The 22,966-nt window shown below is 37.3% G+C and overlaps 1 protein-coding gene across 1 annotated transcript in view; it reads left to right on the forward strand.

Annotated features, from left to right (window-relative positions):
• The window catches only part of LOC308347642 (ankyrin repeat domain-containing protein 26-like), a 140,593-nt gene that overhangs the window by 107,652 nt on the left and 9,975 nt on the right, over positions 1-22,966 (forward strand). Inside the window, exons 37-40 of the mRNA XM_080811232.1 lie at positions 967-1,096; positions 15,133-15,402; positions 16,230-16,447; positions 17,668-17,899. Of these exons, the coding sequence (XP_080667358.1) occupies positions 967-1,096; positions 15,133-15,402; positions 16,230-16,447; positions 17,668-17,899 (850 nt within the window). The remainder of the gene's footprint in view (positions 1-966; positions 1,097-15,132; positions 15,403-16,229; positions 16,448-17,667; positions 17,900-22,966) is intronic.

Below are 22,966 nucleotides of genomic sequence, written 5' to 3' on the forward strand. Positions count from 1 at the left end.
TTTAGAGTCTCTTGTGGTTTGTCTCCTGCTCTGATTTCATCTTGTTTTATTTTTCCCTGCCTTCCCCTATGCTCCTCTGTTTTGTTTCTTAAATTCTACATATGAGAGAAATCAAATGATAATTATCTTTTTCTGATTGACTTCTTTTGCTTAGCATAATACCTTAGTTCAATCCATGTCATTGCAGATGGCATGATTTTATTTTTTTTTTCTGGCTGAGTAATATTCCATTGTACATATTTATGCACCACGTCTTCTTTAGCTATTATGGACATTGCTGCTATAAACATTGGGGTGCAGATGCCTCTTTGGATCACTCTGTATCTTTGGGGTAAATCCATAGTAGTGCAATTGCCGGGTCGTTGGGTAGCTCTGTTTTCAGCTCTTTGAGGAACCACCCTACTGTTTTCCAGAGTGGCTGCACCAGCTTACATTCCCACCAACAGTGTAAGAGGGTTCTGCTTTCTCTGCATGCCTGACAACATCTGCTGTTTCCTGACTTGTTCATTTTAGCCATTCTGACAGGTGTGAGGTGATATCTCATTGGGCTTTTGATTTGTGTTTATTTCCCTGATGCCAAGTGATGCTGAGCATTTTTTCATATCTGTTGCCCATTTGTGTGCCTTCTTTAGAGAAGTGTCTGTTCGTTTCTTCTAACTGTTACTTGACTGGATTGTTTGTTCTTTGGGTGTTCAGTTTGTAAGTTCTTTGTAGATTTTGGATACTAGCCCTTTATCTGATATGTTACTTGCAAATATCTTTTTCCATTCTATAGGTCATCTTTTGGTGTTGTCAGTTGCTCCCTAAGATTATAATTTGTTTAGTATGTTCTCAAACAATGTGAGAGTGGAACAAATGAGAGATCATAATTTATAGACTTCCTTATATGATAGAACATATTATCTTTTTAAATAATAAATATTTACTCTTAAAGAACCTGACTTACTCATTCTATACTTTCCACAGATTTAAGAAACTTTTAAAAATGACAAGAAAAAAGTTAAGTGAATATGAAAATGAAGATCTCACTTTCCGTGGAGATTTAAGAACCAGTCACACTGAAACGGATATTCAGATTAACATGCTAAAACATAAGGTAATTTTTAATTAGTTTTGGGACTCCAGAATCACTTGATTTTGGGAAATAAGTTACTCAGTGCTTTGAGCAGTGAAATACAGATTTGTTCTATTAATTTTATATACTTCCTACATTTTTTTGGTAATAACTTTGAGATAAAAATGAACATAACATACATATTCAAAGAGTACCACAATCAACTTTAGAACATTTTATCACCCTAAAAAGAAACTTGTATCTTTTACCTGTCTCCCTACGCTAGTTTCCCCTTCCCTACTCTTGTTAGCCCTAGGGAACCACTACTCCACTCTCTGTCTCTATAGATTTGCCTATTTTGGAAATTTCATGTCAATGGAATCACACAATATGTGGTCCTTTGTGACTGCCTTCTTTCATTTAGCATAATATTTTTATTTCATTTCATTTCAATACCTATTTTGTAGCATGTGTCAGTACTTTATTTCTTTTTATTGCCGAATAGTATCCCACTGTATGGACGTGCCACATTTTATTTATTCATTTATTAGTTGGTGGACCTTTGTTTGTTTTTTTAAGATTTTATTATTTATTTATTTGACAGAGACAGAGACAGAGAGAGAGGGAACACAAGCAGGGGGAGCGGGAGAGGAAGAAGCAGGCTTGTTGATGAGTAGGGAGCCTGACATGGGGCTTGATCCCAGGACGCTAGGATCATGACCTGAGCTGAAGGCAGATGCTTCATGACTGAGCCACCCAGGCACCCTGGGTTGTTTTGGTTTTTGGTTATTGTTAATAATGCTATTGTGGACACACATGTACAAGTTTTTGTGTGAACATGTTTTCATTTCTCTTGCATATATATTTATAAATGGAATTGCTGGGTCATATGGTAGCTCTCTACCCCCTTTTTTTTTAACCCTTTAAGGAACTGCCACACTGTTTTCCAACATGGCTGCACCATTTTACATTTTCATTAGCAGTGTTCGAGGGTTCTCATTTTTCCTTTTTTTTTTTTTTTTGCTAATGTTTGTCATTATCTGTTGTTTTTATTATAGTCATTCTAGTGGATGTGAAATGGCGTTTTCTGGGGTTTTATTTATTCATTTGTTTCAGGATTTATTTAAATTCTAGTTAGGTAACATATTGGTGTCAGGAGTAGCATTCAGTGATTCCTCACTTACATACAACACCCAGTGCTCATCACAAGTGCCCTCCTTAATCCCCATCATTCATCTAGCCTACCCCCTACTACCTCCACTACAACACTGTTTTTTCTCTATAGTTACGAATCTTTTATGGTTTGCTCCCTTTCTCTTTTCTCCCCCTCCCCTATGTTCATCTGTTTGTTTCTTAAAATTCCACACATGAGTAAAATCTTATGGTATTTATTTTTCTCTGACTGACTTGTTTAGTTAGGTATCATATACTTGATGAGTTCCATTGATCTTGTGATTTTGATTTGCATTTTTCTTTTTTTAAGATTTTATTTATTTATTTGACAGACAGAGATCACAAGTAGGCAGAGAGGCAAGCAGAGAGAGAGGAGAAAGCAGGCTCTCCACGGGGCAGAGAGCCCCATGCGGGGCTCGATCCCAGGACCCCGGGATCATGACCTGAGCCGAAGGCAGAGGCCTTAACCCACTGAGCCACCCAGGTGCCCCTTGATTTGCATTTTTCTTAAAACTAATGATGTTAAGGGGTGGCTGGGCAGCTCAGTTGGTTAAGCATTTGACTTTAGCTCAGGTCGTGATCTCAGGGTCCTGGCATCAAGCCCTGCACTAGACTCCCTGCTCAGCTGGGGGCCTGCTTCTCCCTCTCCCTCTCCCTCTGCAGCTCCTCCTGCTTGTGTTCTCTTTCTCTGTCAAATAAATAAGATGTTTAAAAAAAAAAAAACCAAAAACTTAATTCTGTTGAGCATCTCATCTTTCTATGTGTGTTATTATCCATTTCTATATCTTCCTTAAAGAATGAATCAATTATTTTGCCAGTTTCTTTATTGGATTGTCTTTTCATTATTGTAAGAGTTATTTACATATCCTAAATACAGATCCCTTATCAGATATAAGATTTTCAAATCTTTTCTCTTACTTAGTAGCTTGCCTTTTCATTTTATTGATGGTGATGTTTAAAGCAAAGATGTTTTTAATTTTGGTGAAATATACTTAATCTTTTTTTGTCTTTTGGTGTCATATCTAAGAAACTGTTGCTGAAGCCAGTCACAAATGATACACCTATGTTTTTTTCTAAGAGTTTTACAGCTTTAGCTCTTATGTTTTGAGTTAATTTTGTATATATGCTATGAGGTAGAGGTCTAATTTTATTACTTTGCATGTGGATATCCATTTGTCCCAGTACCATTTGTTAAAAAGACTATTTTTATTCCGTTTAATTGTTTTATACCCTCATTGAATGTCAATTCACCATAATGTAGCAATTTCTTTTTAGACTGTCAATTCTAATACATTGATGTATACGTCTATCCTTATTTCACTGTCCAATCAAATTTTATGAGACATCTTCCCTAGTTGTCTTGCAAATTACCACTCACTTATGAAATAATAAAAAGTCACTGTAGTGGAACTTAACTTTACTCCTGTAGACATTTTTTCTTCTTAAAAAGGAGACTTTTACCAACTTATGCCTTGTTGACTCCATGATCTGATGAGAAGTTAGGCTCAAAAAGATAGAGTCCTGTTTCTTTTCTCCATTCGTATCTTTAGTCTCTCACTCAGTGCCTCCCATAACCATTTTCATCAAATCTTGGTTGTAGGATCTGCTGTCTACTATTTACTTCATTATGTTTTATGAACTTGTTATATAGTGTAGACTCATCCATAAATTTCACCATCTAGGAAGGAAAAGATGAACTCTGGGCCTTCAGCTTTCCTGTTTTGAAATCTTGCTAATCCAAAATTGCAACTCACAATTAGATACTCTTTTGACCCTGTTCTTGTGTATAACATTGGTGTTGATCCTGTTCTTGGCACAGATCCTACATCCTCAGAAAACACAGTTGTCTTTATCCGTCCTCTTTTAGTTTAAATAGAAAGATATGTACTTTAATTGCTCAATATATAATTAATGGAATAAATATTTATTACATTATTTCAAGAATACAGCTGTAAATTATCAGGTTTTATTTAATAGAGTTATCAAAGACAAATAGTAGATAACCAGTTTGAATTCCAAAAAAAAATTTCAAAGCCTATTTGTATGATATGGGAAAGGTTTGTGGCACAACATAAAGATGAGATGGTCTTACTTACCTCCCCACATAAACAAGCTTGGAGTAAGATAATGGAGAAGTTATATTCAATTTAAATATTGCCAAAGGTCAGTACCTTTGGTTTGCTACTGAAATGATTAAAAATTATTCCATAATGTTCTCTTTATTTCCTCACTGATGAAAGCAGAATAATGATTGAGTATTAGATTGATTAAAAAATACTCAAAGCTGCCTATTTCTTTTAGAATTTCAGTTAATGGAGATCAAGTAAAAGGTCAAATTTTGGTTATTAAACTATTTCTAGTTTTTCAGCTATTATCCTTCAAATCATGTTGTCTCTCTGCTTGTGTTTTTCTTTTCCCCTGACTTGAGGGGAAAGTCTGTAAAGGTGTTTCTGCCAGTTGTAATAATTTGTAATTGAAGGGAATCTTAGAAAAATATCTTAAGAGAAAGGAAGATGGTGGCAGAGTAAGAGGAGCCTAGGTTCACCTAATACCTGAAGACTAACAGAACAAAGTCCACTAATAGAGAGTCGAGGCCACATCAAAGAAGGTAGGAAGTACAGAGATGTGGTTTAGGAGAGAAACAGATCCTGGCTGCTGCAGAGGAGAGGGAGTTGTGGTCATGGGGAAGGGCAGGCGAGACATGAGACTGCCCAAAGAGAAGGTTTCCCTGTAGCCGCTGGCTTGGGAAGTGAGAGGAACTTAATTTCATGAGTTCTTACAATTAGGAGGGCTTAAAACCTGGAGTTCTAAAGGTCATTTGGCTTGGCTGGGATAGAGCCTGTAGGGCACTGTGCTGCTCTTGGAGAGAAGGCAGGCAAACAACCTGGGAACATACAGCATGGAAACAGTGATCTGGACAGTGTCTGGGGCATACAGTAGGGAAATTACTCAGTCTTCTCAGAGCATTTCCCTGAGAGGCAGTGTTCACAGAGACCCCTCTCTAGGAACAAAGGAACCAGCTTGTACCATTTCCGTCCAGTGCCCCTCAGCACAAGCACAGAGCCATCTGTGGGACACAGTGCAGCTCTGACACTGGCTGCCTAATCTGCTTACACCGAGCACCATCCCCTTGCACTCCAGTGGGACTGCCCTGCTCAATCATTCTTGCCTCAGTTCCACCACAGCAGGCCTTTCCCCCAGAAAATCAGCACAAGCCCCTGCCCACACCACATCTGACCAGATTCGGGAGGGCCTCAGTTCCAGTGGAGGTGGTGACAGGTCTCATTTCACAAGCACACCAGAGCACACCTAGTTAAAAGTTGCTACCTTCAGGCCAGGTACTAAACACTGCCCACAGCAGTGAGGGAGAGCCTCTGCAGATGTCTGGCCTGAAGGACAGAGCAGCCAGAACACAACAGCAGAGTGCATGCAGCACACACTAGAGATACTCCCCTAAGCATGAGACCCTGGACACTACATGGTGTCTTTTTTCGTAAGTCCATTACTTTCGGGAGCAGATGACATAGCTGGCTTTTCTAACACAGGGAAGCTGGTAGAGACTTAGATAAAATGAGAAAACAGAGGAATTTATCTCAAATGAAAGAACAGGATAAGGCCATGGGTCCAGAGATTGAAGTGAGACAGATGTAAATATCGTGCCTGATAGAGGATTTAAAGCAGTGATCATAGGGATACTCACTGGACTTGAGAAAAGAACGGACAACATCAGTGAGACCCTTACAACAGAGATAAAAGAGCTAAAAAAGAATCAGAGATGAAGAGTGGAATAAATGAGATAAGAAACACACCTAATGCAATGAACAGCAGGCTGGAAAAAACAGAGGAACAAATTAACAACTTAGAAGTCAAAGTAATGGAAAGCAATGAAGCCAAAGAAGGGAGAGAAAGAAGAATTATGCAAAATGAGACCAGACCTAGGGAACTCAGTGACTCCATCAAATGTAATAACATTCATGTTATAGGAGTCCCAGTAGAAGAAGAGAGGAAAAAGGTGTAAGAAAATTTATTTCAAGAAATAATAGAAGACTTCCGTAATCTAGGGAAGGCAACAGACATCAAGATCCAGGAGATACAAAACTATCAAAATCAACAAAAGTAGGCCAGCACCAAGATCTATTGTAATTGAATTTGCAAAATATACTGATAAAGAAAGCATGTTAAAAGCAGGAAAGCAAGTCAGTAACTTCCAGGGGAAACCCCTTAAGGCTAGCAGGAACTTTCTCCACAGAAACTTTGCAAGCCAGAAGGGAGTGGCATTATCTATTCAACGTGGTGAGTGGGAAAAATCTGTAGCCAAGAATACTCTATCCAGCAAGCCTATTACTCAGAATAGGAGAGAGAGAGTTTCCCAGATACAAACTAAAGGACTTTGTGACTACTAAACTGGCTCCACAAGAAATATTAAAGGGGACTCTTTGAGTGGAAAGAAGAGATCAAAAGTGACAGTATAAAGGCAAGAAACATGAAAGTAGCAAAAATGAACATTTATATAAAAAAACATTTATATAAAAAATAAGTTAAGGAACTCAGAAAAAAAAAAGATATAAAATATAATACCTTACCTAAAGCATGGGGAGAAGAAGAGAAAAGAATGGGCTCAAACTTAAATGACCAGGAGCTTAATATAGACCGCTATATGCAGAAGAGGTTATAAAAGACCCTTATAAAAGACATAAAATTATATCTTTGTATATTTGTATAAAATACAAATTATATATCAAAAACCACTAATAGTGGTGTCTGGGTGGCTTAGTTGGTTAAGCATCTGACTTGATCTCAGCTCAGGTCATAATCTCAGGTTGTGAGATTGAGCCCTGCACTGCACTGTATTCCAGCCATGGAGTCTGCTTAAGATTCTCTTTCCTTCTCCCCACTCCACTCGTGCCCTCTCTAAAAAGAAAACAAAACCACTGATGAACACTCAAAGAGGAGAAAGAAATCCAAATATATCACTAAAGAAAACCAGTAAAACATCGAAGACACAAAAAATGATCAGAGAACATCTCCAGAAACAACCAAAAAGCAAGTAGTAAAATGACAAATACATATCTATCAATAATTACTTTGGATATAAATGGGGTAAGTGGTCCAATCAAAAGACATAGGATGTCAGAGTGGATTAAAAAAAAAAAGAAGAAATCAGGTCTCAACCAGTATCAAAAGATTGGGATCATTCCCTGCATATTTTCAGACCACAATGCTCTGAAGCTAGAACTCAATCACAAGAGGAAATTTGGAAAGAATCCAGATACATGGAGACTAAAGTGCATCCATCTCCAGAATGAATGGGTTAACCAGGAAATTAAAGAAGAATTGAAAAAATCCATAGAAAAAATGATAATGAAAACACAACTGTTCAAAATCTGTGGGACACAGCAAAGGCAGTCCTGAGAGGAAAATATATAGCAGTACAAGCCTTTCTCAAGAAACAAGAAAGGTCTCAAATACACAACCTAACCCTACACTTAAAGGAGCTGGAGAAAGGACAACAAAGAAAGCCTAAACCCAGCAAGAGAAGAAAAATAAAGATCAGAGCAGAAATCAATGAAATAGAAACTAAAAAAACAATAGAACAAATCAACAAAACTAGGAGCTGGTTCTTTGAAAAAATTAGTAAGATTGATAAACCCCTGGCCAGACTTATCAAAAAGAAAAGAGAAAGGACCCAAATAATAAAATCATGAATGGAAAAGGAGAGATTACAACCAACACCAAAGAAATGCAAACAATTATAAGAACATACTATGAGCAACCTACACCAACAAATTTGACAATCTGGAAGAAATGGATACATTCCTAGAGACATCAAACTACCACAACTGAACCAGGAAGAAATAGAAAACCTGAACAGACCCATAACCAGTAAGGAGATTGAAACAGTCATCAAAAATCTCCAAACAAACAAAAGCCCAGGGCCAGACGGCTTCCCAGGGGAATTCTATCAAACATTTAAAGAAAAATTAATTCCTATTCTCCTGAAACTGTTCAAAAAAATAGAAATGGAAGGAAACTTCCAAACTCATTTTATGAGGCCAGCATCACCTTGATCCCAAAACCAGACAAGGATCCCATCAAAAAAGAGAATTACAGACCAATATCCTTGATGAACACAGATGCAAAAATTCTCACCAAAATACTGGCCAATAGGATCCAATAGTACATTAAAAGGATTATTCACCACGACGAAGTGGGATTTATTCCATGGCTGCAAGGTTGGTTCAACATCTGCAAATCCATCAATGTGATACAATACATTAATAAAGAAAGAATAAGAACCAAATGATACTCTCAATAGATGCTGAAAAAGCATTTGACAAAGTACAGCATCCCTTCCTGATTAAAACTCATCAAAGTGTAGGGATAGAGGGCACATACCTCAATATTACCAAAGCCATCTATGAAAAACCCAGCGATGGGCACCTGGGTGGCTCAGTGGGGTAAAGCCTCTGCCTTCGGCTCAGGTCATGATCCCAGGGTCCTGGGATTGAGCCCCGCATCGGGCTCTCTGTCCGACAGAGAGCCTGCTTCCTCCTCTCTCTCTGCCTGCCTCTCTACCTACTTGTGATGTCTCTCTGTCAAATAAATAAATAAAATCCTTAAAAAAAAAAAAAACCCACCGCAAATATCATCCTCAATGGAGAAAAACTGAAAGCTTTTCCGCTAAGGTCAGGAACACAGCAGGGATGTCCGTTATCACCACTGCTATTCAACATAGTACTAGAAGTCTTAGCCTCAGCAATCAGACAACAAAAAGAAATTAAAGGCATCCAAATCGGCGGAAAAGAAGTCAAACTATCACTCTTTGCAGATGATATGATACTATGTGGAAAACCCAAAAGACTCTACTCCAAAACTGCTAGAACTTGTACAGGAATTCAGTAAAGTGTCAGGATATAAAATCAATGCACAGAAATCAGTCGCATTTCTTTACACTAACAACAAGACAGAAGAAAAAGAAATTGAGGAGTCAGTCCCATTTACAATTGCACCCAAAACCATAAGATAGCTAGGAATAAATCTAACCAAAGAGGCGAAGAATCTATATTCAGAAAACTATGAAGTACTCATGAAAGAAATGGAGGAAGACACAAAGAAATGGAAAAATGTTCCATGCTCATGGAATGGAAGAACAAATATTGTGAAAATGTCTATTCTACCTAAAGCAATCTATGCATTTAATGCAATCCCTATCAAAATCCCATCCACTTTTTTCAAAGAAATAGAACAAATAATCCTAAAATTTGTATGGAACCAGAAAAGACCTCAAATAGCCAAAGGAATATTGAAAAAGAAAGCCAAAGTCGGTGGCATCACAATTCCAGACTTCAAGCTCTATTACAAAGCTGTTATCATCAAGACAGTATGGTACTGGCACAAAAACAGACATATATATCAATGGAACAGAATAGAGAGCCCAGAAATAGACCCTCAACTCTATGGTCAACTAATCTTCAACAAAGCAGGAAGGAATGTCCAATGGAAAAAAGACAGCCTCTTCAACAAATGGTGTTGGGAAAATTGGACAGCCACATACAGAAAAATGAAACTGGACCATTTCCTTACACCACACACGAAAATAGACTCCAAATGGATGAAAGACCTCCGTGTGGGAAAGGAATCCATCAAAATCCTTGAGGAGAAGACAGGCAGCAACCTCTTCGACCTCAGCCACAGCAACTTCTTCCTAGGAACATCGCCAAAGGCAAGGGAAGCAAGGGCAAAAATGAACTATTGGGATTTCATCAAGATCAAAAGCTTTTGCACAGCAAAGGAAACAGTTAACAAAACCAAAACACAACTGACAGAATGGGAAAAGATATTTGCAAACGACATATCAGATAAAGGGCTAGTATCCAAAATCTATAAAGAGCTCAGCAAACTCAACACCCAAAGAACAAATAATCCAATCAAGAAATGGGCAGAGGACATGAACAGACATTTCTGCAAAGAAGACATCTAGATGGCCAACAGACACATGAAAAACTGCTCCACATCACTCGACGTCAGGGAAATACAAATCAAAACAACAATGAGATACCACCTCACACCAGTCAGAATGGCTAAAATTAACAAGTCAGGAAACGACAGGTATTGGCGAGGATGCGGAGAGAGGGGAACCCTCCTACACTGTTGGACTGTAAGCTGGTGCAACCAGTCTGGAAAACAGCATGGAGGTTCCTCAAAAAGCTGAAAATAGAGCTACCCTATGACCCAGCAATTGCACTACTGGGTATTTACGTTAAAGACACAAACGTAGTGATCCGAAGGGGCACGTGCACCTGAATGTTTATAGCAGCAATGTCCACAATAGCCAAACTATGGAAAGAACCTAGATGTCCATCAACAGATGAATGGATGAAGAAGATGTGGTGTACACACACACACACACACACACACACACACACACACACACACACACAGTGGAATACTATGCAGCCATCAAAAGAAATGAAATCTTGCCATTTGCGACGGCACTGATGGAACTAGAGGGTATTATGCTTAGCAAAATAAGTCAATTGGAGAAAGACAACTATCATATGATCTCCCTGATATGAGGAAGTGGAGATGCAACTGGGGGGGTTGGAGGGTAGGGAAGGAAAAAAATGAAACAAGATGGGATTGGGAGGGAGACAAACCATAAGAGACTCTTAATCTCACAAAACAAACTGAAGGTTGCTGGGGGGAGGGGGGTCGGGAGAGGGTGGTGGGGTTATGGACATTGGGGAGGGTATGTGCTATGGTAAGTGCTGTGAAATGTGTAAACCTGACAATTCACAGACCTATACCCCTGGGGATAAAAATACATTATATGTTTATAAGAAATTTAAAAATTAATTGAAAAAGAAAAATAAATAAATAAATAAAATTTTAAAAAATAAAAATAATTAAAAGAAGAAGAAGAAGAAGAAGAAGAAGAAAAAGAAACAAGAACCATCTATAAGCCACTTGCAAGAGTTTTATTTTTGTCATAAGGACACCTGCAGATTGAAAGTCAGGGGATGGAAAAAAGATGTATCATGCAAATGGATATCAAAAGAAAGCCACAGGGGCACCTGGGTGGCTCAGTGGGTTAAGCCGCTGCCTTCGGCTCAGGTCATGATCTCAGGGTCCTGGGATCGAGTCCCCGCATCAGGCTCTCTGTTCAGCAGGGAGCCTGCTTCCCTCTCTCTCTCTCTGCCTGCCTCTCTGCCTACTTGTGGTCTCTGTCTGTCAAATAAATAAATAAAATCTTAAAAAAAAAAAGCATTTGACAAAGTGCAACATCCATTCGTGATAAAAAGTACAACATCCATTCATGATAAAAAAAAAAGTGCAACATCCATTCATGATAAAAACCCTCCACAAAGTAGGTTTAGAAGGAACATACTTCAACATAATAAAGGTCATATATAAAAAAATGCACAGGTAATGACATCCTAAATGGGGGAACACGGAAAGAAAAACTTCTTAGATCTTGCTTCTAGTTATGGGCTTCTTCTCATTAGCACTGTTTGTCATTATTAAATTAATCTTAGGGGCACCTGGGTGGCTCAGATGGTTAAGTGTCTGCCTTTGGCTCAGGTCATGATCTCCAGGTCCTGGCATTGAGTCCCATGTCAGGCTCCCAGCTCAGCAGGGAGTCTGCTTCTCCCTCTCCCTCTGCCTCTCCCCCTGCTTGTGCTCTGTCTCTCCATATCTCTCCCAAATGAATAAATTTTAAAAATTTTTTAAAAATTAATCTTAACATTTACTACTTCCCACTTTAATGGAGACCAATTTCTACTATATAAATTATGTATTTTATTAACTCTTTTTGTCATCCATTTTTCTGTCTGTTTGTTTTTTCTTAACAAACTCCCCAAAGTTTAGTGGCTTAAATAAATAACATTTATTTTGTTCACAAATCTACTGTTAGGAAAAGTGTGGCCAGGACAGCTTGTTCTCTTCCCCTAGCTTCAGGTGGGGCAGCTGAAAGTCTTGGGGCTGGAACTGTTTGAAGATTTGTTCACTCACATCTGGTGGTGTTGATGCTGGCTATTGCCTAGGGCTATAGTTGGGGCAGGCAGCCAAAACACTTACACTGGCACACTAGCCTCTTTGTGGCCTGAACTTTCTTACAAGATGGGGGGCTCAATTCCAAGGAAGCTGCCTGAGCTGCAGAGCAAGGCAGAAGCTCTGTTGTCTTTTGTAATCTAGCCTTGGAATACACAGAGCATCACATTCACCATATTCTGTTAGGAGAAAGTCACGAAGGTAGGCCCATGGTCTTTTTTTTAATGGAATGAATATTTAAAAACCTATGGACACATTTAAAAAGCAGCATGATTTACCCACCGGCCACAATTTTTTTGTATTCCTCCCACATGAAAAATACACTCACCTTCCCCCCATACCTCCCACAAATCTCAGTTCTCCTGGCATTGGGTTTAGGCTTGAGTCCAAGATCTTACCATCTTAATCAGGTACAGCAGGGATAAGGTACCTGAAGTATAGTCCCTTGAGTGCAAGTCCTCTCCATCTGAGCACTTGGGAATTAAGGAAGACAGTTCTCTACCACTCCAAATGGAACACTCTGGCAACCTGCTCAGGACTCTCCCATTGAAAGAAGATGGGAGGCACACCAGTCCACAGCAGTTTTGAAACACACCCTGAAGCATGCTGTCAGTTCTTCAGTTAGGACTTAGTCCTAACCATGGGAATGCTTCTCCATGGCTGTTTGCTTTACTCTTTGAGCTCTTGGTTCTGTCCTTTTCATAAGGAATGACCTGTGTTTGTAGCTTCTTTCTCAGCTTGCTTCCTCCTGGTGGGACTTCTAAGACTCAAAGGCCTATTTTTAGTTTGTACTATCTTGGCTTCATCCATAGGCCATGTCTTCCTGGATTTGCTTTTAACCCAGAAGCCATTTCTTTCTTTTAGCGTTATTTGACAATACAGCATGTGGAGAGGCTGTAAATGAGGAACAGATAGATGAAACCAGTAAGTCCTGGTTCCTTCATATTGAATAGTCTTTCTTTAGCTTATGTCTCCTATCAGTTTTACTTTCAAGTGGTTTGTGGCACGAGTTCCTTTTCCCTCTAGTGTCATTTTCTTCCCTTGTCTAAAAGCCTTTGCTGTAAGCCTCTTCAAGGGCCATCAGGTTTCCACTAACAGTCTCTTGGAAGCCCTTTTGGTTTTCATTCTTACTCTTCTCCACTTCACACTCTTACTCTTCTTTCAGGTTCCACCCACCTCCTCGTTCAAAGAAGGTTTAGTTTTAGTTTTTTTGTTTTTTTTTTTTTTAATGGCAGCACCCCATTTTAATATCAGTATCTGTGCCAGTTATTTATTGCTGTATAATAAACCATCTCAAAACCTAGTGGCTCAAAACAGCATTTATCTTGTTCACAAATCTTTGGACAAGGCTGAGGAAGGCCAACTCATTTCTTCTTCATTTGGCCTCACCTGGGGTGACTGGAAGCTGGGAACTAGAATCATCTAAAACCTTGTTCCTGCACATGTTTGGCTGTTGAGGCTGGCTTTGGGCTAGGTGGTTAGCTAGGGCAGTCTCAGCTGGAATATTTGCATGAAGACTCACTAGGTAGCCTGGGCTTTCCCACAACAGCTGGATTCTAAGGGTGAGGTTTCCTAGAAGAAGAAAGTCAGATGGAAGCTATATCACATTTTCTAACCTAGCCGTAAAAATCACACAGCAGTTCTGCCATATTCTGTTCACTAGGAACCAGTTACTAAGGCTAGCGCATATTAAGGGGAGGGATTGTCATGGGAGAAGTGTCAATTTATAAAACCACCACATCCACTCACCTTGTCTTTCCAATCATATCTAAAGGAAAGGAGTTCTTCCCAACTCAGCATCACTGAAACTCCAGCAAGTTTTTTGGCTGTTTTCATTGCTTAGTATATTCACTTATTTTGTGGGAAGTAACAAAGGATTATAACACTGTTGAGTTAAGGATTGGGTTTTTTTGTTTTTTTTGGGGGGGGGGTCCAAAAATATATGGATCATCTCACTAAATTTTTTTTCCCCAATAAGTTTTTTTACTGAGAGATGTGATTTCTTAACCTTGTGAATCATTTCTCCTCAGAATGCAATTGAAATTAGCATAAAACATTTGTAATTCAGAAAAAGGCTGATGGCATTAGAATCAGTATTTATAGAGTCATTAATTAGAGTCTTATTTTAAAGTCTCATTTTGGTAAGCATTTATTGGCTCAGACCTACATAAGTCAATATGATATTCCTAAAACTTCTTTAAAAATTACAGAGTACAAGGGCACCTGGGTGGCTCAGTTAAGTGCCTTTGGCTTGGGTCGTGATCCTGGGATGCTAGGATTGAGCCCCATGCTGGGCTTCCTGACCAGTGGGGAGTCTGCTTCTCCCTCTCCCTGCTCTTGCGCTCTCACTCTCTTGCTCTTTCTCCCTCTCAAATAAATAAATAAAATCTTTAAAAAAAAAATGGAGTATTAAGATGAGTGAAGGGTTAAGAGACTTTCTACTAAGAGGTGACTTACAGTTATTCTATGGAGGACAAATCTGAAACAATCATAGAAAAATAAAAGTATAAAAATCAAATACAAATGTGTGACAAAGAGGAATACAACAGAGATCGATTTTAGCAACTCCTAGTGGTTTGAATTTTGTTCTTGATTTTCTGAGTTATTTGAGGTCCCACATTCCAAGACTGTACTACAATATAGATAACATTTTGTTGAAAATGAATTTATTTTAAAATCTGAGCACCTGGCTGGAGCAGTCAGTAACGTATGTGACTCTTGATCTTGGGGTTGTGAGTTCAAGCCCCATGTTTGGTGCAGAGATTTAACATCTTTAAAAAAAAATTTGGGTCTTAGTTTTGCATTAGACTATTTTCATTCTACTTCCAAACTGTATTATTTTATTCATGCAGGTTGATGATCTTACAGCAAAACTGGAAACCGTGTCTTCAAAAAACCAGGTTCTTACTCAGGAATTATCATCTATGAAAGAAATACAGACAAAATGTGAAAAACTAGAGAAGAATAAAAAGAAGTTGGAACAACAAGTAGTGAACCTCAGAAGTCGTGTAGAAGTCAATATGGTAGAATACAGTAAAATAGAACAATATAAACGGGAGCTTGAAGAAAGAACAAGATTGAACATAGCAGAAAAATTAAAAGAAGTCGATCTATTTTTACAGGTTAATTTATTCATCTATAAAATGCTTTAATTCATTTCACTGCAAATTACATTTTGGTTATAGGCAGTGTAGAGTTTTCCTCTACTTCCTTTATAGCAATTTGGTAAATTTCTGGAAGCATTTGTTCCTTCAGTTTTCATCATCATTCACACTAAATTGATCTTTCAGAATGATTCATAGTGGAAAGTCATTTTATTTTTTAAGACCAGTTAGTATAAAACAAGGCTATTGAGAGGAAAAGAAAAAATTGTGCTTTAAAAATTTTTACCATGGGGTGCGTGGGTGGCGTCATCAGTTGCTTGTTTGGGCTCCATTCTGGGCATGCCTACATTAAAAAAAATTGTACCATACTTGGACTTTTCCTTTTTTTATATTAAATATATTATTTATTTATTTGGAAAGCACGAGTAGGGGATGGACAAGTAGAGAGAAAATTCCAGGCATACTTCATGCTGAGTACGACACGGCTTTATCCCAGGACCCTGAGATCACTATCTGAGCAGAAACCAAGAGTTAGGCACTCAGATGACTGAGTCAGCTGCGCACCCCATGTACCTCGGTTATTCTTAAGTTGATTTTCACTTCTTAAAAATTTAAATGATTTTATTATTCTTTGAATTATCAGGTTGCATGAGTTCTAACATAAGAATGAACATCATTCACATTTAATTCAGTTTCACATTGATGATAAATATTTTACATTTCAGCTTTTTTTTTCCACTTTAAAAATTGCTCTCTGAATCATTGACACAAAACTAAAAGAAAGAAATATACTGTAATTACCCAGGTTGTAACAATTTTAAAACTATGCTTTTAATTTGCTTTAGACACAAGTAGCATCTCAAGAAAGCTTAGCACAGTTAAGAGAAAATAATAATGCTTCACTAAGAAGTCAAATGGAACTCAGAATTAAAGAGCTGGAATTTGAATTATTCAAAATGAAGAGTTCTCAAGAAGATCTTACTAAAACAGAATTGGACAGATACAAGTACCTCTACCTAGAAGAAGTAATACGTCGAACGTCATTGACAAATGAACTGAACAAGTAAGTTAAAACAATCATAGGAAGTAGAGTTGGCTTATTAATTTGCCTCTAAACCATAATTTTTATGGAGCCACTTTCATGAGATCAGTAGTAAGTGAAAGCCAACTAGATACTATAATTTTGAAAAATGATGTTTGTAAATGAACTTAACTGTTGAAATGTTAGTCCAAAACAATTTGCATCTCTCTTTTTTCGGTTTTAGATTATTTTATTTTTTTCGGTTGAATATTTTCAGTTAATCTGATCTCCTAGTCTTTAAGCTAATTGTTTGAAGGTTTATAATTTAGACAGCATATTATTATAAAATTGTCAGAATTATCCAAATAGAAATGAGTTTATTAATATTTATTTATTAATGTTAGTTTATTTTTGGAAGAGTGCATCTTTAACCCAAAAGGTCAAGACGGAAAGGGCAGATTCCACCTCCAGTACCCTGTGTTATAACCTAATTGCCTCTGGAGCTCTTTCAGTTCTTTCTGATCACAACTCTGCCATCTACTTCTCCCCTAGCAGTTGTTCGTCTAAATTATTCCTCAGTGCCAAATGCTCAATTTCTTTGAGGTAATGTGTGAAGTGTGCAAGAGTGGTGAAAGCCAATGCTTGAAAAATGTCTTTGAGGGATGTTTTTTTATTTTTATTTTCCTTTAGAGATTTTACATATTTATTTGACAGAGAGAGCAAGTGAGCACAAGCAGAGGGGAGCAGCAGGCAGAGGGTGAGGGAGAAGCAGGCTTCCCGCTGAGCAGGGAGCCCAGTGTGGGGCTCAATTCCAGGACTCTGGGGTCCTGATCTGAGCTGAAGGCAGAAGGTTAACTGACTGAGCCACCCAGACCCTCCAGGATGGTTTATTTTTGCAGCTCTAAACTGGTTTACTAATTATAAGTATGTGTCATGGCATCCCCAAGAATCTTTGAAGTACAACCATTCCAGAAGGCAGCAGGTATTACCTGTTAAGCCATGGACATCACTGATAGCCATTTCTCTCCCTCCTTAATTTGAATTACTTGTCAGTTAGGAACCCTAGAAATCTATGTACTTCTTTAGAACAGTTTTAAACCTATGATTATACATAGTAGGTCTGCTCTGTCATATTTACCGTGTTGAAACACTATTTAATGGCACATTCTGTTTACTATTATGGAAACTTTAAAAAATGCAAGTAATTTAGGACTGATTTGGGGAGAAATGAAATACTAAGCATTGTTTTGTAATCTTAACAGGACTAGTGAGAGGCTGGCAGAGACCAGTACCAAACTTCTGGTGGAGAAGCAGCAGAAGCAAACTTTGCTTGACACTATTAATATGAGGCCAGCCCTAGATCTGCCTTATGGTAGAAATTTTAATAATAATAGCTCACTATTCAATAGAAATGTTGCTCTAAGAGAAAACGTGGTGATTCCTACCTCAAACTCACGGCGTTCAAGTAATGACATTGGGATTTTCTTAACCAAGGTTAGTTATATTATCTTACCTTTTTTTCCTTGGGTTTCAGATTTCTGATGTAATTTTTGTTTTTAATTTGATAAAATTCTGAGTTGCTTAGCTAACTAATACACACTAAGTAAAAGTCATAATTATTTGTGCTAATAAAGAAATGAGACAGAAATTTTGATTTTTTTTTCTTAGTTCCTGGAGCTCTTATTATTAATTATTATTAATATCCTATTATTACCTTTATTCAATAATTATAACTAAACTGACATATTTATTATTTTTATTATTTATTATTTATTATTTTTTCAAGATTTTATTTATTTTAGAGAGAGAGTGTACAAGAGGGGGAGAGAGTGTGAGACTCTCAAGCAGACTTCCTGTTGAGTGTGGAACCCTACATGGGGCCCAGTCTCACAAACCTACGATCATAACCTGAGCCGAAAACAAGAGTCAGAGACACTTGACTGAGTTACCCAGGCACCTCAAAACTGACACATTTTAAATTTCTTGAAAACCTACATCTAAATTCGATTTTAGAAAGTAAATATTATTGCTCACTAATGAAATCTATACTAAGATGCTTTGACTAATTTCCTGGTTGGCAGTGGTTCATAACAATTTTAAAGTTTGCTGTTGCCCATTTTTCCCACCCCTATGTATAAGTGAACAATAAGAATCCAAACAATCACGTATCGATAATTATTATTTAAAAGAATCCATGATAAGTCCTTTTACGAATTAAATAAAAGTGTAACGCTAAAAAGATCAATTTTTCTTTTTAAGTTGTAATTGTCATTTTCTTACCTGAGAGTACATCCTTAATTGTTTTCTTACTTGGAGCATGTTTTAAAACTTATAACACTTCTATTTCAATTTTTACAAAATGTCTTGCTGAGCAATTGTAGAGCATTTTCTAAATGACTAAATGACTATTTAAATGACTATTAAAATGACAATTTTCTAAATGACTAAATGACAAGCAAATACTGAATTCTTTTTTTAGAGAGAGAGAGAGGGAGAGAGAGAGTGTGTGCAAGCTGGCAGTGGGGGGTGAGGTGCAGAGGGTAAGCAGGCTCCATACTCAGTGCAGAGCCTGATGCAGGGCTCAGTCTCAAAGATCCTAAGATCAGATCCTAACTGACTGAGCCACCCAGGTGCCCCACAATTGGAATTTTTAAAATGAATTTCACATATATCTACCTTGCCATCACTTGAATGATTGATGACTAAGATGGGAATAATAGGGAGTCTTTAGCAGCTAGTTTCCATTGTGTATCCTTGTTATTAAAATATCCATTTCAATCAATGTACATAGGCTTATGGTTTTGAAGGTATATTCATGGTCTTACTAATGTAGACAAAAGTAGCATGGTAAATGAGGCCTCAGTCTTGTTCTTTCATTTGGTTTCCTTATTGTCTTGCTCTCTTCCCTCCTAATTTGAGAACTTTCTTTAGTGTTATGCTTGGTTGCCTTTCTTTTTCTTTTTTGTATATTATAGATTTTTGTATATTATAGATTTTGTGATCACAATGAAGTTCATATATAACATTCCATGCATATAGAAGTCTATTTTAAGTTGATGGTTACTTAAGTTCAAACACATTTTAAAAACACTACATTTTTCCACCCCACCTTGTTTTATGTATTTGATGTCTTAGTTTACATCTTTTTATTTTTTGTATCCCTTAACTAATTACTGTAGATACAGTTGTTGTTACTACTTTTGTCTTTTAACATTCATACTGGCTTTATAAAAGTGATAGATCTATTACTTTTATTGTATGTTTGCTTTTACCAATAAAACTCTTTCTTTCATAACTTTCTTATTTCTAGTTATGGCCTTGTCTGTCTGTCTGTCTTTCTTTCTTTTAATCTATTTTTGAGAGCAAGCAAGAGAGAACATAGATGGGAGGGGAGGGCCACAGAGAGAGGGAGAAGCAGACTCCCTGAGCACGGGGCCTGGTGTGGGGCTCGATCCTAGGAGGTCCCTTAATCTGTTCTCATTTTTTTTTTTAAAGATTTTATTTATTTATTTGACAGATCACAAGTAGGCAGAGAGGCAGACAGAGAGAGAGAGGGGAGGAAGCAGGCTCCCCAATGAGCAGAGAGCCCGATGCGGGACTCGATCCCAGGACCCCGAGATCATGACCTGAGCCGAAGGCAGAGGCTTTAACCCACTGAGCCACCCACGTGCCCCAATCTGTCCTCATTTTAAAAATTCTTTTATCTGTTTTTTTTTTTTTTGGCTTGGATGATTTCTGCTACCCTGTCCTGTAGATCACTGATCTGTTCGTCTGCAGCTTTTAATCTGCTGTTGATTCCCTCTGGTGTATTTTTCATTTCAGTTATTGTATTTTTCAGTTCTGATTGGTTCTTCTTTATATTTTCTCTTTGTTGAAGTTCTCACTGAATCCGTCCATTCTTCTCCCAAGTTTGCTGAGCATTTTTATGACCATTACTTTGAACTCTTTATCAGGTAGATTACTTATATCTGTTTCATTTAGTTATTTTTCTGAAGTGTTGTATTGTTCTTTCATTTGGAACATATTCCTCTATCTCCTCCTAGACTTTCTGTGTTTATTTCTGCAATTGTTCTTTTCAACTTTTTCCCTCTTTAAAGCATGTTGCTTTGAACAATGAATGTTAGGTATCAAGTCAAGGAAGAAGAAACCCTTTCTAAGTATTGTCTGATCATTTTTCTTGTTGTAACTGTGGTGGAGTAGGTGGCAGATGACATTGCTCTTCTTTTTCTGAGTTGAGAACACAGGAGTCAGGCAGTTGGAGATAAGCTTAGTAACTTTATTATTATTATTTTTTAAAGATTTTATTTATTTGACAGAAAGAGAGATCACAAGTAGGCAAAGAGGCAGGCAGAGAGAGAGGAGGAAGCAGGCTTGCCGCTAAGCAGAGAGCCCGATGTGGGGCTCGATCCCAGGACCCTGAGATCATGACCTGAGCCAAAGGCAGAGGCTTTAACCCACTGAGCCACCCAGGTGCCCCAAGCTTAGTAACTTTAATACATACTAACAAATTGGAGGATGTGGCTTAGGTATGTAGCCACAATAAACTTCCTAATACTTTACTCCAAATTAGGCACTTCCACACACAGTTGTAAATGGAAGGAACAGATGTTTGATGCCCAACCCACAAAGATGAAAGCAGACCTCAATGCATGTTACTATGGCAGGCATAGCTTTTCAAAGAAGAGATTTGGAAGCACTTAGGCACTGCTGAGTGCCTTCTCCCAAATTCACCCATTAGGTGATTCTCCTTTCCTGTCATGGAGAAGGTAGAGAAATGAAGGTTTACCTATAATTTCTGAGTGAATTTAATTTATAATTAAAGTTAATCATGTCTTTTGTACATATGAACTAATGGAGAGGCTAGATGGCAAAGAGAAATCTGTTCAGTGTTTTAAATTTTGCTATAAATAACTCACAACATAGGTAACTCATTTGTTGATTGATTTTGATAAACCAGGTTTTATTTGAAGGAAATGAATAATTCTTTCAAGGAAGAATTTCCTCAGGTTCAGGTTCTTTGGTTCAACTAACGATTTTCTCCTTCAAGTTCCCTGTCCCTTCAAGTTAAAAAAAATTGTGCTTATAAATTGAGTATATTGACTGTTACTAATAGGAGTTAAGATAACTTCTCTTCCTTTATTTTTGTTCATGACTATAAAAATTTATAGTTTAGTTAGAAAGCTGTTTTCTGCCTAATGCCTTAACTTTATTGAGCCACATGACAAAGTTTTATGTATTCATTTTCTCTGAGTTCTAGTTAAAAATGCATGTGTTTTTCCTGAATATGAGGAAGTAACTGGCATAAAAGTCTAGGCTCAGTAAGACCTAAAACACATTCCTGGCCTGCAACTAGGTGGTTTTTTGACCTCAGGCAAACTACAATCTCTCAGAGGCCTTTTTGTCTCTTATGTAAAATTAGGGACTTTGACTAAGTTAGTGACTTTTATACCTCTGGGGAAATATTTTTTTTCCAAAGAATGGAAATTAACTTTTTTTTTTAAATTAAACTGTATTATATAAGACAGAGACAAGTAGAGCTGTTTAGCTAAAAGAGAGATGAGACTACACCTGTAGACTTCCTTGTCCCTCAATCCTGCTGTGTCCCAGTGGAACCTTAGATTTCTATGAGCCATAGTTTGAAAACTAACAGTTATGAGAAAATCCTTCTAGTTAATAATTCTTTGAATTAAAATTTGCTGATACATTGCACATTGCTTTTCTGTGTATAATTTTCTTACCCTCCTAATTTTTTGATAAATGGAAAAGTATAAATAAAATTGCAAATGCGTTCTCCTTATTAGTGGACGTCAAGCTATTTCTACCATCTAAACACAGTTCTTGCCTGGAAATAAAGGTCACAGAAGTAAATATTTAGGAGAAGTTTTGGGGAAAAGATAGTAACATTACATTGGTAATTCCTTAAGTCATGTCATATAAAAAAGTGTTTTATATTTTACATAGTATTTATTAATGGTATTATAAAATTGCTTCAACAAAAGTTTCTCCCATCAAGTGGTATTGAGTTATTAGTTTTACAAGGCTGCCTAGTAATGTTGTCAGATTATTAATTTTATAAGGCCTGAATATAATGTTATTGTCAAAAAGTGTTATGATCCCTCAAAAAATTAAAAATAGAAATGCAGTACCATGTACCATTCAGTAATTACACTACTGGGTATTTATCCAAAGAAAATGAAAACACTAATTTGAAAAGTTATATACACCCCTATGTTTTTTGAAACATTGTTTACAATAACCAAAGTATGGAAGCAACCTCAGTGTCCATCAATAGATGAATAGATAAAGAAGATGTGTGATACATATACAATGAAATATTTATTCAGCTATAAAAAAGAATGGGATCTTGCCATTTGTGACAACATTGATAGACCTAGTATTATGCTAAGTGAAATAACGCAGAGAAAGGCATATACCATATGATTTCACTTCTGCATGGAATCTAAAAAACTAAACTACTAATAGCCTACTGTTAATAGTTCATTAACACAGGTTTTGTACATTACATGTATTACATACTATATTCTCACAATAAAGCTAGAG

This window comes from Martes martes, assembly GCF_963455335.1.
Source record: "Martes martes genome assembly, chromosome: 8".
In the NCBI taxonomy this organism is placed as follows: domain Eukaryota; kingdom Metazoa; phylum Chordata; class Mammalia; order Carnivora; family Mustelidae; genus Martes; species Martes martes.